The sequence below is a fragment of the Dipodomys spectabilis genome, unplaced genomic scaffold, assembly GCF_019054845.1.
Source record: "Dipodomys spectabilis isolate Male_0828 unplaced genomic scaffold, ASM1905484v1 ptg000043l, whole genome shotgun sequence".
In the NCBI taxonomy this organism is placed as follows: domain Eukaryota; kingdom Metazoa; phylum Chordata; class Mammalia; order Rodentia; family Heteromyidae; genus Dipodomys; species Dipodomys spectabilis.
In genome coordinates, this window is record NW_024870720.1 from 25,727,501 (window position 1) to 25,741,797 (window position 14,297).

Below are 14,297 nucleotides of genomic sequence, written 5' to 3' on the forward strand. Positions count from 1 at the left end.
GAGGGTGAAGTGGTAGTTTCGAGGCCCCCCCATCCACCCCAGTCAAACCACCCAGCAGGCCAAGGGGGTGGAGACTCCTTACACAGTGCTCTTCGCCTTGGGGTGGGGGTGGGGGACAGAACGGTTCGAACCGCCGGACAACATCACCGTGACCTGTGACCCCACGCGCTGCACCATTGCCTGGACCCGGCCTCGAACCTGGCAGAACCTGAAAGACCCAGACTTCCATTACCAGCTGAGCCTGACACGGGTGAGTCCATCCATCCATCCATCCATCCATCCATCCACCCACCCATCCATCCATCCATCCATCCATCCATCCACCCACCCATCCATCCATCCATCCATCCATCCATCCATCCATCCACCCATCCACCCATCCATCTATCCATCCATCCACCCATCCATCCATCCATCCACCCATCCATCCACCCATCCATCCATCCACCCACCCATCCATCCATCCACCCCTCCATCCATCCACCCATCCATCTATCCATCCACCCATCCATCTATCCATCCACCCATCCATCCATCCATCCACCCATCCATCCATCCATCCATCCATACACCCATCCATCCATCCACTCACCCATCCACCCATCCACCCATCCATCCATCTTTCCACTCACTCACCCATCCATCCACCCATCCATCCATCCACCCACACATCCATACATCCATCCATCCACCCACCCATCCATCCACCCATCCATCCACCCATTCTTCCATCTACTCATCCATCCACCCATCCATCCACCCATCCATCCATCCATCCATCCACCCACCCATCCATCCACCCATCCATCCACCCATTCTTCCATCTACTCATCCATCCACCCATCCATCCACCCATCCATCCATCCATCCATCCACCCACCCATCCATCCACCCATCCATCCACCCATTCTTCCATCTACTCATCCATCCACCCGCCGATCAACTCACCCATCCATCCATCCACCCATCCACCCATCCATCCATCCACCCATCCATCCATTCATGCATCCATCCATCCACCCACCCATCCATCCATCCACTCACCCATCCATCTACCCATCCATCCATCCACCCATCCATCCATCCACCCACCCATCCATCCATCCACCCATCCATCCACCCATCATTCGCACACCTAACCATGGCTTCCTTGTTCTAGTGTGACCGTCGCCCTGGGACCCCGGATCTTCCTGTGAGTCCTCCCCTCCCCTCTTCCCCGTCCAATATGTCGGCCCCTGAGTCTCGAACTCACTCCCGGCCCTTCCGGAGCTTTCTGTTCTCCCCTTCCTGTGGTCTTTGACTGCTTGGTCCACGTCCCGTTCCCCTCCATCGTGGTGTTGGTGTGTTGCTGGGTTGCTGGGTGATCTCTTGTGACTCAGTTTCCCCTCTTTGTTTTCATCACCCAGATCGAAGTTTCTGGAACCTTCTCCAACGCTTACACCCTGCCCAGCCCGGAGCCCCGGCCCTGTCAGGTCTTACGCGTCCGGGCCGGGGATGTCCGGGTGGGCAGCTGGGGGGTCTGGAGTCGACCCTTGGAGTTTGGTGCGTTGAGTGGATGGCAAAAGACATGATGGCAGTCCTGGTTCGGGTGGTCGAGCGCCTTGTGGCCTAGGAGGGTTCTCCGAGCCCTCAGGGCCTGGGTGCTGGGTGGGTGATTCCATGCTTCAGTTTACCCTCTGGGATTTCCTAGCTCCTCTGGGAAGGGGAAGGAAGTTCGGGGGTGGGTGGTGCCTCAGTTTCCCCTCCTGTGTCCCCCCTTCCTCAGGGTCAGAGGTCACACCGGCTCCCCGCCTGGGCCAGGTCGTGACCCCACTGCTAGCCGGCCTGGGGTCACTGCTGTGTGCGTTGGGCCTGGGCTGGGCCTGCGGGAGGTGAGGGCTGGATTTGAACCCGTGACCCTGGGGGGGGGTGGGGCGGGGGGAGAAATCGAACCCAAGGGAAGAGGTTGGAAATCCCAGAGGGGAAACTGAGGCACGGACGCTCCTTCCTCCTCCTCCTCCTCCTCCCCACAGGCTCCTCCACTGGGCTGGGCTGTGCGGCCCTGTCCCCCGAATCCGGGACAAGATCAGCGACCACGCCCCACACCAGGTGGGTACAGACGGACAGAGAGACAGACAGACAGACACAGACAGACAGACACAGACAGACAGACACAGACAGACAGACACAGACACAGACAGACACAGACACAGACAGACAGAGACAGAGAGAGACAGACAGAGACAGACAGACAGACAAATGGACAGACAGAGAGACAGACAGACAGAGAGACAGACAGACAGAGAGACAGACAGACAGAGACAGACAGACACAGACAGAGACAGACAGAGACAGACAGACAAACGGACAGACAGAGAGACAGACAGACAGAGACAGACAGACAGAGATAGACACAGACAGAGAGACAGAGACACAGACAGAAAGACAGACACAGACAGACACAGACAGACAGACACAGACAGACAGACACAGACAGACAGACACAGACAGACAGACAGACAGAGACAAGAGACAGACAGAGAGGAGTCGGACAGACAGACAGACACAGAGACAGAGATACAGACAGACACGGACAGACACACGGGTAAACTGAGACAGACAGACAAACTCACAGACAGACAGACAGACACACGGACAGAGACTCGGACAGACAGACAGGCTCATGGATAGACTCAGACAGACAGACAGACAGACATCAAGACAGAGAGACAGAGGGACACATGTATAGGGTGAGACAGACAGACAAACAGACACAGACAGACACAGACACAGACAGACAGACACAGACAGACACAGACACAGACAGACACAGACAGACAGACACAGACAGAGACAGACAGACAGAGACAGACAGACAGACAGACAGACACAGACACAGACAGACACAGACAGACACAGACAGACAGACAGACACAGACAGACACAGACACAGACAGACAGACACAGATAGACAGACAGATGACTTGTGGACACACAGACAGATGGACACATGGACGGCCCAGGGCCCAGACACTGACAGACCTGTAGACAGACAGACAGACAGATGCAGAGGCCGAGGGACAGACAGACAGACAGACAGACCAGGGATGGACAGATGACCAAGACAGGACAGACAGACAGACAGAATGACAGGAGAAGCAGATGGACAGCCAGTTGGACAGACAGACCAAGAGGAGCCGGACAGACAGACAGACAGACAGGATGACAGACTGAGAGACAGACACACAGACCGACAGACAGACAGAGACTGAGAGGCAGACAGACAAACAGATGACACATGAACACATGGACAGACAGAGGGACAGACAGACAGACAGACAGACCAGGGATGGACGGATGGATGGATGGACGGACAGGAGAAGCAGATGGACAGCCAGGTGGACAGACAGACAGACTGAGCAGAGACGGACGGACAGACAGACAGCATCCCCCTGCTCCAGGGTTCACGCCCTCTGACCCCGTCCTCCCCCCCCGCCAGGTCATCTGGGCTGTGGTGTTGGCGCCAGGCCAGGCTGAGCAAGAGGAGCCATCGCCCAGGCCAGAACTGAGCACCCAGCACCCAGCACCCTGATACTGAGCACCCAGCACTGAGCACCCAGCAGTGAGCATTGAGCACCCAGCACCTGGATACTGAGCATCCAGCAGTGAGCACTGAGCACCCAGCACCCAGCCCGTAGCATTGAGCCTCAAGCAGCCAGCACGCAGCCGTGAACACTGAGCACCCAGCACCCAGCACCCTGATACTGAGCACCTAGCACCCAGCACCCAGCAGTGAGCACTGAGCACTGAACACCCAGCAGTGAGCACTGAGCACTAAGCAACCAGCACCCAGCAATGAACACTGAGCACCCAGCACCTGGATACTGAGCACCCAGCACCCAGCAGTGAATGCTGAGCACCTAGCACCTGGATACTGAGCACCCAGCACCCAATAGTGAACGCTGAGCACCCAGCACTCTGATATTGAGCACTGAGCACTGAGCATCCAACAGTAAACAATGAGCACCCAGCAGTGAGTACTGAGCACCCAGCACTCTGATATTGAGCATTGAGCATCCAGCACCCAGCCCATAGCATTGAGCCTCAAGCATCCAGCACGTGGATACTGAGCACCCAGCACCCAGCACCCAGCACTCTGATATTGAGTACTGAGCACTGAGCATCCTGTGTGCATGGAGCACTGAGTACCCACAAGTGAGCACTGAGCACCCAGCACCCAGCAGTGAGCACTGAGCACCCATGACCTGGATACTGAGTACAGAGCACTGAGCACTGTGCATGGAGCACTGAGCACTGAGCACCCAGCCCATAGCATTGAGCCTCAAGCATCCAGCACCTGGATACTGAGCACCCAGAACCCAGAACCCAGCAGTGAACACTGAGCACTGAGCACTGAGCACCCTGATACTGAGCACCCAGGACTGAGCAGTGAACACTGAGTCTCCAGCACCCAGCACCCTGAAATTCAGCACCCAGCACCCAGCAGTGTGCATGGAGCACTGAGCACCGAGCACCCAGCACTGAGCACCCAGCACCCAGCACCAGGCGGTGCTGGGGCCTTGGTCTCTGTCTGTGGCTAGGGCGGGGGGGGGGGGGTGCTGGGCCCGGCTCACTCGCTCTGTCTCCTTCTCGCTCCCCCCCCTCGGCAGGAAGCGTTGCCGTGGCGCCCGGGGGGAAGCTGAGGCCGCAGCCCTGACCCCGGCCAACCCCGCCCAGTGCCACTTCCTGCCCAGCTGCGGCCCGAGAGGCCCAGGGCCTGGGGGGAGGGGAGGGGACAGACAGATGGATGGATACAGAGACAGACAGACAGACAGAGACAGAGAGAGACAGACAGATACAGACAGACAGACACAGACAGACAAAGACAGACAGACACAGACGGATAGACGGACACAGAGACAGACAGAGACAGGCAGACAGACACAGACAGACAGACACAGACAGACATAGACAGACAGACAGACACAGACAGACACAGAGAGACAGACAGACAGACACAGACAGACAGATGGACACAGAGACAGACAGACATAGGCAGACAGAGACACACAGACAGACACAGACAGACACAGACAGACAGACGGACTACAGAGTCAGACAGAGAGACAGACAGACAGACACAGACAGACAGACACAGACAGACAGATACAGACAGACACAGACAGACAGACACAGAGACAGACAGACAGACACAGACACAGACAGACAGAGACAGACAGAGACAGACAGACAGACACAGACAGTCACAGACAGACAGACAGACACAGAAAGACACAGACAGACAGACACAGACAGAGACAGACAGACAGACAGAGACAGACAGACACAGACAGACAGATGGACACATAGACAGACAGACACAGACAGACAGACAGGGAGACAAGACAGACACAGACAGACACAGACAGACAGACGGACACATAGACAGACACAGACAGACAGGGAGACAAGACAGACACAGACACAGAGACAGACAGAGACAGACAGACAGACAGAGGGACAGACAGACAGACATAGTGGGGGAATAAAACCGAATCCAAGGAAATAAAGTGGAATCAAAGATCCAATTAAATTAATGTCATGTCAGGTGATGTATCACTCGCGTCACGACGCGTAATAAACATCTGCTCTCGCCGCTGCTAGGGGCCCAGAGCGCGCCGCGCACCCTGACCCCGACCCCGGGGGACGCAGGTGAGTGCTGGGCCGAGTCCTCCAACCGGAAGTGTGTGCTGGGCTGTTTGACCGGAAGTGGGTGCTGGGCCGAGTCCTCCTTGCCTGGAAGTGGGTGCTGTGTTGTATGTTTCAACCGGAAGTGGGTGCTGGGCTGTGTTTTGGCCGGAAGTGGGTACTGTGCTGTTTCAACCAGAAGTGGGTGCTGGGCCGAGTCCTCCAACCGGAAGTGGGTGCTGTGCCGAGTCTTCCAACCGGACGTGAGTGCTGTGCTGAGTACTCCAACTGGAAATGTGTGCTGTGCTGTTTTGACCGGAAGTGGGTGCTGTGCTGTTTTAACCAGGAGTGGGTGCTCTGCTGAGTCTTCCAACCGGAAGTGAGTACTGTGACACACTGGAAGAGAGTGCTGTGCTGATTGTTTTGACCGGAAGTGCTATGCTGTTTCACCCGGAAGTGGGTGCTGGGCCGAGTCCTCCAACTGGAAGTGGGTGCTGGGCTGTGTTTCACCCAGAAGTTGATGCTGTGCCAAGTCTTCCAATCGGAAGTGAGTGCTGGGCCAAGTCCTCCCAGAACTAGGTGCTGGGCCGAGTCCTGCTCGGAAGTGGGTGCTGGGCTGTGTTTCAACCGGAAGTGGGTGCTGTGCCGAGTCATCCCCTGGCTGCGGCTTCAGGTCCCGCAGGCCCCGCCTCCTGACTTCCGGCCACGCCCCCGCAGGACCTGTGATCCAAAACCTGCGCGTGGAGCCTGAGGCGCGGCTGCTGACCTGGGACATGCGCGGGCCGCGGGGCGCGTGTGCTGCCTGCACGGGGACGGGCATGCGCAGACGGTGAGCGGGTCCACGCCCCCCACGCACGCCACGCACGGCCGCACACACAGGCCAGGCCACGCCCACAACCCCTAGAGTCCAGACCACACCCACGAGCGCTGCACGAATAGGCCAGGCCACGCCCACAAGGGCTGCACCCATAGGCCAGGCCACACCCACAAGGGCAGAGCGCAGAGGCCAGGCCACGCCCACAAGCGCTGCACCCATAGGCCAGGCCACACCCACAAGGGCAGAGCGCAGAGGCCAGGCCACGCCCACAAGGGCAGAGCGCAGAGGCCAGGCCACACCCACAAGGGCAGAGCACAGAGGCCAGGCCACGCCCACAAGCGCTGCACCCATAGGCCAGGCCACACCCACAAGGGCAGAGCCCAGAGGCCAGGCCACGCCCACAAGGGCAGAGCGCAGAGGCCAGGCCACGTCCCTAACTGCTTCACAGAGAGGCCAGGCCACGCACACAGCAGCCTCACTCAGCTGCCAGGCCATGCCCCCAAGGGCATTGCTACCCTGATAGGCTGCGTTCCCCAGCATTATGCAAATGAGGCTTCCCCACTGCAAGCTACGCTCTCCAAGCCTCCACTCCATTTGCCTGCGCTAAACCACACCCCCCATCCTAGACTCCACTCCATTTGCCCTATCTAAGCCACGCCCTTCAGTCTCCCCTCCACTCCATTCGCCCGCACTAGGCCACGCCCCTCCACGCCCCTCCACGCCCTCTCTCTTACCACCCCCCCAGTCCTGGCCTAAATTGTAAAGTTCGTTTCTCAACATAATATCTTGTACATCCCATTGTTACAATGGGATATAACCATATTCTTGCTTCAGAATTTGCTCTCTATTATACATTATGTGTATTCTATCTATCAATAGGAAATGGTATATTGCTTTTCACATCTCAAGTCATATAAAACCTAAGGCACCGATCATAAGATTTTTCACTTACCTCTCAAGTGGATTAGGTGGTCCTAATGGGTGAGACATGAAGGCAATGTAAATGTAACTTCATTGGTTCAATAATTGTTATTTGGGAAAAACTGTATCTTTCACATGCTCACGTTATACATTTCTCACTTCATGTCTAAGACTTTTAATGAACAATTATATTGAAATGCCCCTAATCCTAGGCCATCCCAAAACAAAAGCTTTCATCACTCATGGTGGAGCTAACGGCATCTATGAGGCGATCCATCATGGGATTCCCATGGTGGGCATTCCTTTGTTTGGGGAACAACATGATAACATTGCTCACATGGTGGCCAAAGGAGCAGCTGTTCAACTGGATATAAGAGCAATATCAAGGAAAGACTTGCTCAGAGCACTGGAAGAAGTCCTTAACAACCCTGTGTGAGTATGATCTTGTGTGTGTATGTGTGTGTGTGTCTGTGTGTCTGTGTCTGTGTCTGTGTGTGTCTGTGTCTCTGTGTCTGTGTCAGTGTCTGTGTTGCAACCTTTTTATGCTATACAGGCCAGGAGTGCCTCAAACTTGTGGTCATTATCCTTCAACATTTGGAATGCTGAGATTCCACAGATCCACTTTCATTTCCAACCAAAACTTGTTTTGTTCCCCCAATGATTTCAGTGCAAAGGAATTATCATAACCTTGAGAATAGTACAAAGTTCTAAAAAGGCAAAGGGGACTGAAAGGTATCACGAAGAATGACAATAGATGATTACAAGGAAGATTAGGAAAGCAATGAATCAGAGGCATATGAACGTTTCCACAAATAACACTAACTAACCCATTCAGTTATAACTTTCTTTCCACCTAAGATCTCACTGGTAACTATTTATAACATAAAAATTCAGTGTGTTTGAAAAATAGAGTATGATGTGGGGGTGGTTGAAATTTTACTCTTGTGAACCACATGAAAATATCTGTCATTTCAGTTTCTAGTTTTTGTTGTTTCTTCAAAACAGTCTAAATGGTTTGTATTACTAAACAGCAAGACAATAATCAAATATCACATTCCTAGTATAAATGCTTCCTCAAATATCTATGTTAATGCTTAGATTCTATCACTGTTAACTAACTACAGCTTTTAAATTACCTGATTCATCCTGGTAGGAAAATAGAACATTTTTTTTTGAAATGTATGCATATTCTTAGATACAAAGGGACTATGATTATTTTATTCAGAACAAAAAAAAAATAAAAAAGAAATTACCTTCAGAAGTACAAGTGAAATGTAACTGCATGATATCTAAAATATCTGGAGCAAGAATGACTTGTTACTCAAATTATTTCAATAAATAGATTAATTTCATTTATACTATTATCATTTTCCTCTTATACTCAGTAATATTCTGTATATAATTCTCCCCTTTCACCATAACTGTAAAAATAATGCAGTGTATTTTAATTGTATTGGATATGATAGTACAGCAGACACATTGTAAAAGCTGTGTTACTTGATCTTTTTGGGGGGTACTAGGTCTGAACTCAGAGCTTAATATTCAGATGTTTAGCTTTCTTAAGGGCATTCTGTGACTTAAGCTATGACTCTGACTTTATTCTTTGCTGGTTATTTGAGGTAAATTCTGGAGACTTTTTCCAGTTTTGAGCTGTGACTGTCAGGACCTCAGCCTCCTGGGGTAGACAAGTTTACAGGCAGGAGCCATCAGCATCTAGCTCTGACTTCCATTTTCCTACAGCTGTCGGGCAACACAACATATACTTTGTGAGCCATATTTTATCTTCTTTTCTTTTGAAAGGCAGTGTATTTTTATATTTTTATTTGCTATAAAATACATCTCTCACTTACTGTTCTTATTAAATTTTGAACAGATACAATGTTGATACTGAGAGATACAGAAAATTACTTAACTAGATAATACATGCTAAATCTTAGGATGTAACACACATTTCATTCATTTTTTGATGCATTTCCTTTTAATTTTTGCCTGCTGTATTACAAAAAGGATCACCACTAGTCCTGGCTGAAGCTCACCCATATCAGTGAGTTCTTTTTTAAAAAATAGAGATACAAGTCACTTTACTTGCCATTGCAATACTCTCCTTCTATAACACCTTAATAATCATTCTCCTCTCATGCCCATTTTCATCTTACATACTGGAAAGAATCATTTCAACACAAATCCTATGTACCTATAATGTCTCAAAGAAACCAGAGCACCCTCTTATTAGATCTAACATCATAATACTAACAAAAAAAATAACAGCAATGTTAGCAAATGTCTTTGATTGTCTATCTGAAAAGCTGAATAATTAAAATCATTCTAAATATGAGTACATTACTTCTCATAATTATAATTCAAGAACTCAATTATTTCTATTTTTCCACTTCCTATCTTTTCGTTGTATAACAGCAAACAAATAAAAACTGAAACATTTCAAAAGAGGCTCATATAAGGAAAAGGCAAGTCATAGAGTAATAGTGGAACAAGTAAGTGAAAGTTCAAGAAATAAAAGGAAGGCTAGATGACAGCCAATGGCTGATGCCTGTGATTCTAGCTGTGATTCCAGAGGCTGAGATCTGAGAATTGTGGTTTGAGATCAAGCCAGGCAGAAAAGTCCCTCAGACTCTGATCGCAACTTAACATTCAAAGAGCCAGAACTGGATGTGTGTGTCAAGTGGTACAGTTCTTCCCCTGAGCAAAGAAAGCTCAAGGGGAGTGTGAATCCCTAAGACCAGAACAAAACAAAGGAGGCAGGGAATTTTGTAGTTAAATAATAATTAAGCAACAATAAATGATAAAGAAAGCCATTAGGGGAAAAATTTCTTAATTAAATTACCTATCTATCTCTAAATTATGACACAATTCTAAACTTTGAACAACAGATGCATTAATAATTAGGCATTTATATTGCTGTTGATTTTTTCAATGATTCTACTTTTGTCTTCAGAAATTCTTGTGTTAACAATATTTTTCTAAATGGTTAAATCCACGGTCATTAAGAAGCTCTTGCCTTTTACACTAACATGTCTAAAAATACAGCAGAAGGAAACATTCTCTTTTCTCTCAAAATTTTTTAGAATCATTTGCAGAAAATTTCAATATCTGTATTTTCTAGTTCATTTGATATACTTACATCAATTGGATTTGCCTTTAGCTACAAAAAGAATGCTATGTGGTTGTCAACCATTCACCATGATCAGCCTATGAAGCCACTGGATCGAGCTGTCTTCTGGATTGAATTTGTCATGCGCCACAAAGGAGCCAAGCATCTGAGGCCACTTTCCCACAACCTCGCCTGGGCCTGGTACCAGTACCACTCTCTGGATGTCATCGGATTCCTACTGGCCTGTGTGGCCACTGTTACTTTCCTTGTCTTAAAATATTGCTTGCTTGTTTACCAAAAGGCTTTGAAGATGGGCAAGAAGAAAAAGAGGGAGTAGAGCTTTCAACACCTCAGGGAATGGACTAAAAGCCTGTTAAGGAAGAACATCCTAGTGATTTTTAGCACAATCAAACTGGGAGAGATTCTCTTCCACATTTTACCTAAACCTATGCCTTTTGTATTTTCAAATGGACCTTACTCTTGATTAAAAATGAAGCAATGTACAATTCTAATGTCAGAGTTCCTCAACAAGTTCCATGTCACTGATTTATGTAGATAGTATAACTGAATCAACTGGGACGTATGGAAATTTGAGTCTGTTAGTTTGAGAGAAGCATAAAATCCAAAGTTTTATGGGCATTTTCAGAAAAGGAATATGTTAGTAAGACAAAATGAAATGAACTCTTTGCGTGTCTGTCCAAAGTAAAAGAGAGAGATAGGTTAAAAGAGGTAACATTTTATTCGGACTACTGACATATGGGAGAGAGTTGACAATAACTGAAGTAAACTTCTGCTAACTCAAAGCTAACCAAGAGTTTCTAAACATGAAGAGTGAGTGAGAGGAAGTGAAGCAGGGAGAATTAAAGGGAACTGCAATCTTCGTGAAGATAGCCAACTACAAAGGAAGTGAAAATTTACTTAAAAGGCCTGGTGTGGGTAGAAAAGTTAGAAGGTGTGCATTATTCATTGTCAGTGAGACATGATTATTGCTTTTGACCTATGGATACATTTTATGAATGTAATGAATATAAGAAAATTAGATATCATTGAGACCACGGTGGCTCATACCTGTAATATCAGCAACCCAAGAGACTGAGATCCGAGGATCACATTTCAAAGCCAGCCTAGGAAGGAAAGTCTAGGAGAGTGTTAACTCTATTAACCACCAAAAAACAAAAATCGAACTCCGTTTAATATGAGTACTAAACTTGAGCAAAACCAATCCAGACCATGAGTCGCTGAGTTCAAGGCCCATTACTGACATAAATAAATGAATAAAATAAGGGATCTGATGGGCATTGTGTTGAACATGTTTAATCCCTGTTTCTTGTTAAATGGAGACAGTATGGTGATGGCTTGATTTGAGTAAAGGCAAAACTGTATATGCTCAATGTTCCTGCACTGACCTAGCAAACATGAGACTGTCATTTTTATTCCTACTACTCTGCAATAAGAGGTGTTATCAATAAAACTAATTATGAAAGTAACATTACAAAAGGAAATAGATGACAGCTACTATTTATTAACACCTAAATTTATAATCAGTCTATATGGATACAAACACATATATAAAACACAAAAGTAATACATCTGTGTTCCTTATTATATTAAGTTTTTAACAGAAGAAAACTGTGCAGGTACTTTTTTCTGCACTAATAATGAAGCTCTATTGACACTATTCAAAGCAAGTTCTAGTCTACTTTTAATTTCTTCCTCAAATTATTATATATAATAAGATTGCCTATTAACATTAGATATACAAAGGAATATTACTCTACCATAAGGAAAAATTAAACTATATCATTTTCAGGAAAATAAATAAAACTGGAGGGGTTGCGAAGCTGGCTCAGTGGTAGAGTGCTTACCTTGCATGCATGAACACCTCATAAACAGAAAAAAAGCCGGAAGTGGCATGTGGCTCAAGTGGTAGAGCACTAACCTTGAGCTGAAGAGCTGAGAGACAGCACCCAGACCTAGAGTTCAGGCCCCATGACTGACAAAATAAATGAATGAATGAATGAATGAATACATAAATAAATAAATAAAACGAAATAATCAGGTTGACTGCTGTGAATCAAAATCAAAATGCCAAATACAGTATGGTCTTACTCATGTGTGGAGTGGACTCATAAATGATGATGATAATGATAGTATTTAGCAGACAAGATGAAGGTAAATTCAGGACCTTTTAAGAGGGGATTGGCAAAAGGAGGAAGAGAGAAAGGAAAGGCTACTGTGGAGCACAGAGGATAAAAGGACATTGAACACACACATCGATGACAGTGTCATGATTAAATGAACCAAATGCTACTTGAGAAAGGAGAGAGCATTGAGGGGAGTGAGAATAGAGTGGAAAAGGAAAATATGTTCCAAGTGCACAATGTGTATAGATGCAAATATCACAATCAAAGCCCTCATATTACAAAGAATTGGTAACTCAAAAATAAAATTCTACAAAAGAGCACAACAGATGCTAACCAGGTTATAAGGGGAAAGAAAACATGATATGGGAGCAATGCAAACCAGTGCAGCTCCTATGGAAATCAACATGGAAGATTTTCAAAAACTAGACATGGAGCTAGTGAATGACTTAATATCACTGTTGGTCACATCTCTGAAGTAATGTAATTGCACACTCAGACGTTTAATGCAGCATTATTTATTAAAAGCCAAGTTATGAAATCAGTTTAGATGACCTTTGACTTTTCAATGAGTGAGAAAAATAGAGATGTATCCATATATAAATATATATACACATATATACCTATAAAAGAAAAGGAATAGAGATTTATACATGTATATATTAGAATATTTTACAGAAATAAGAATGTCATATCATTTGCGAAAAAAACTGGGTAGAAATTGGAGATTAGTGCATTAAACACAGTAAATCGGGTCCTGAAGGACTAAGGTCTCAAGTTTCCTCTCACATGCAGAGTACACAGAGAGTATATCTATATCTATATCTATATCTATATCTATCTATCCAGTGTTATTATATGTATAGTATTATATCTGTATACATAATACCATATGTATGGTGAATATATCTATAACTACATATGATACTCTCTGCCTTTGTATATATGTATATCACTGTTTTATCACTATATATGTATATGTGTAGGTTTATAAAATCAATGTGCATAAGTGTATATATATGTATATATATATAAAGTGATGTAATTGTTGGACTGTCTCAGGGAAAGGAGATTAAAATGACAGAATGATTTAGTATAAACAATACCAAAATACATTTCCGATGTTTGAAGATGGAACATTGAACCTACTGAAAGCTTTCCACATGCAGGGGTAAGGAGTGAATAGGATAAAAGAAAAATGTAATTAGTAGAAGTTAATACAGGTTAATTTAATGAAAGTGCAGTACAGTACATGTGGATATGAAATTACATTTATATGCACTAATGAAAATTCTTGAAATTATAGATGCTTTCCCTCACTATACGAGGTGAAAAGGGAGAGAATGGATGAATGAAAAAGTAAAAGAAAATCATGACCAGTGTGGAGAGATTTAGTGAATTTTCTGGATTTCTGAGTAAACCTGAATAGAAGAGCACACAATGAAAATCTGCTAAGGGCTCCAGAACAGCAGGTAATAGGCTAGAAGCCAAATTTTCTTAATGTCTTATGTTAGTCGTACCTTTTCTTAAAACACTTATTTAGTCACCAGCAATTACTTAGCTTTTGCCTTATGGAACTGATTCAGATTACTTGCTTTAATTTTGCACTGATTTTTCTTAACACTCGTGAATTGCCTCTATC

At 46.5% G+C, this 14,297-nt stretch overlaps 2 protein-coding genes across 2 annotated transcripts in view; both read left to right on the forward strand.

Moving 5' to 3' along the window:
* Positions 1 to 4,817, forward strand: part of LOC122106852 (granulocyte-macrophage colony-stimulating factor receptor subunit alpha-like) — a 9,474-nt gene extending 4,657 nt beyond the window's left edge. Inside the window, exons 7-12 of the mRNA XM_042678377.1 lie at positions 120 to 250; positions 1,160 to 1,192; positions 1,407 to 1,542; positions 1,766 to 1,871; positions 2,013 to 2,088; positions 3,479 to 4,817. Of these exons, the coding sequence (XP_042534311.1) occupies positions 120 to 250; positions 1,160 to 1,192; positions 1,407 to 1,542; positions 1,766 to 1,871; positions 2,013 to 2,088; positions 3,479 to 3,571 (575 nt within the window). The 3' untranslated portion in view covers positions 3,572 to 4,817. The remainder of the gene's footprint in view (positions 1 to 119; positions 251 to 1,159; positions 1,193 to 1,406; positions 1,543 to 1,765; positions 1,872 to 2,012; positions 2,089 to 3,478) is intronic.
* Positions 4,818 to 7,583: 2,766 nt separating this feature from the next.
* LOC122106642 (UDP-glucuronosyltransferase 2B15-like) lies at positions 7,584 to 11,017 on the forward strand. Its single transcript, XM_042678059.1, has 2 exons — positions 7,584 to 7,837; positions 10,566 to 11,017. Exons 1-2 carry the CDS (start codon positions 7,584 to 7,586, stop codon positions 10,849 to 10,851), a joined length of 540 nt encoding a protein of 179 aa, XP_042533993.1. The 3' UTR covers positions 10,852 to 11,017.
* Positions 11,018 to 14,297: the final 3,280 nt, after the last annotated feature.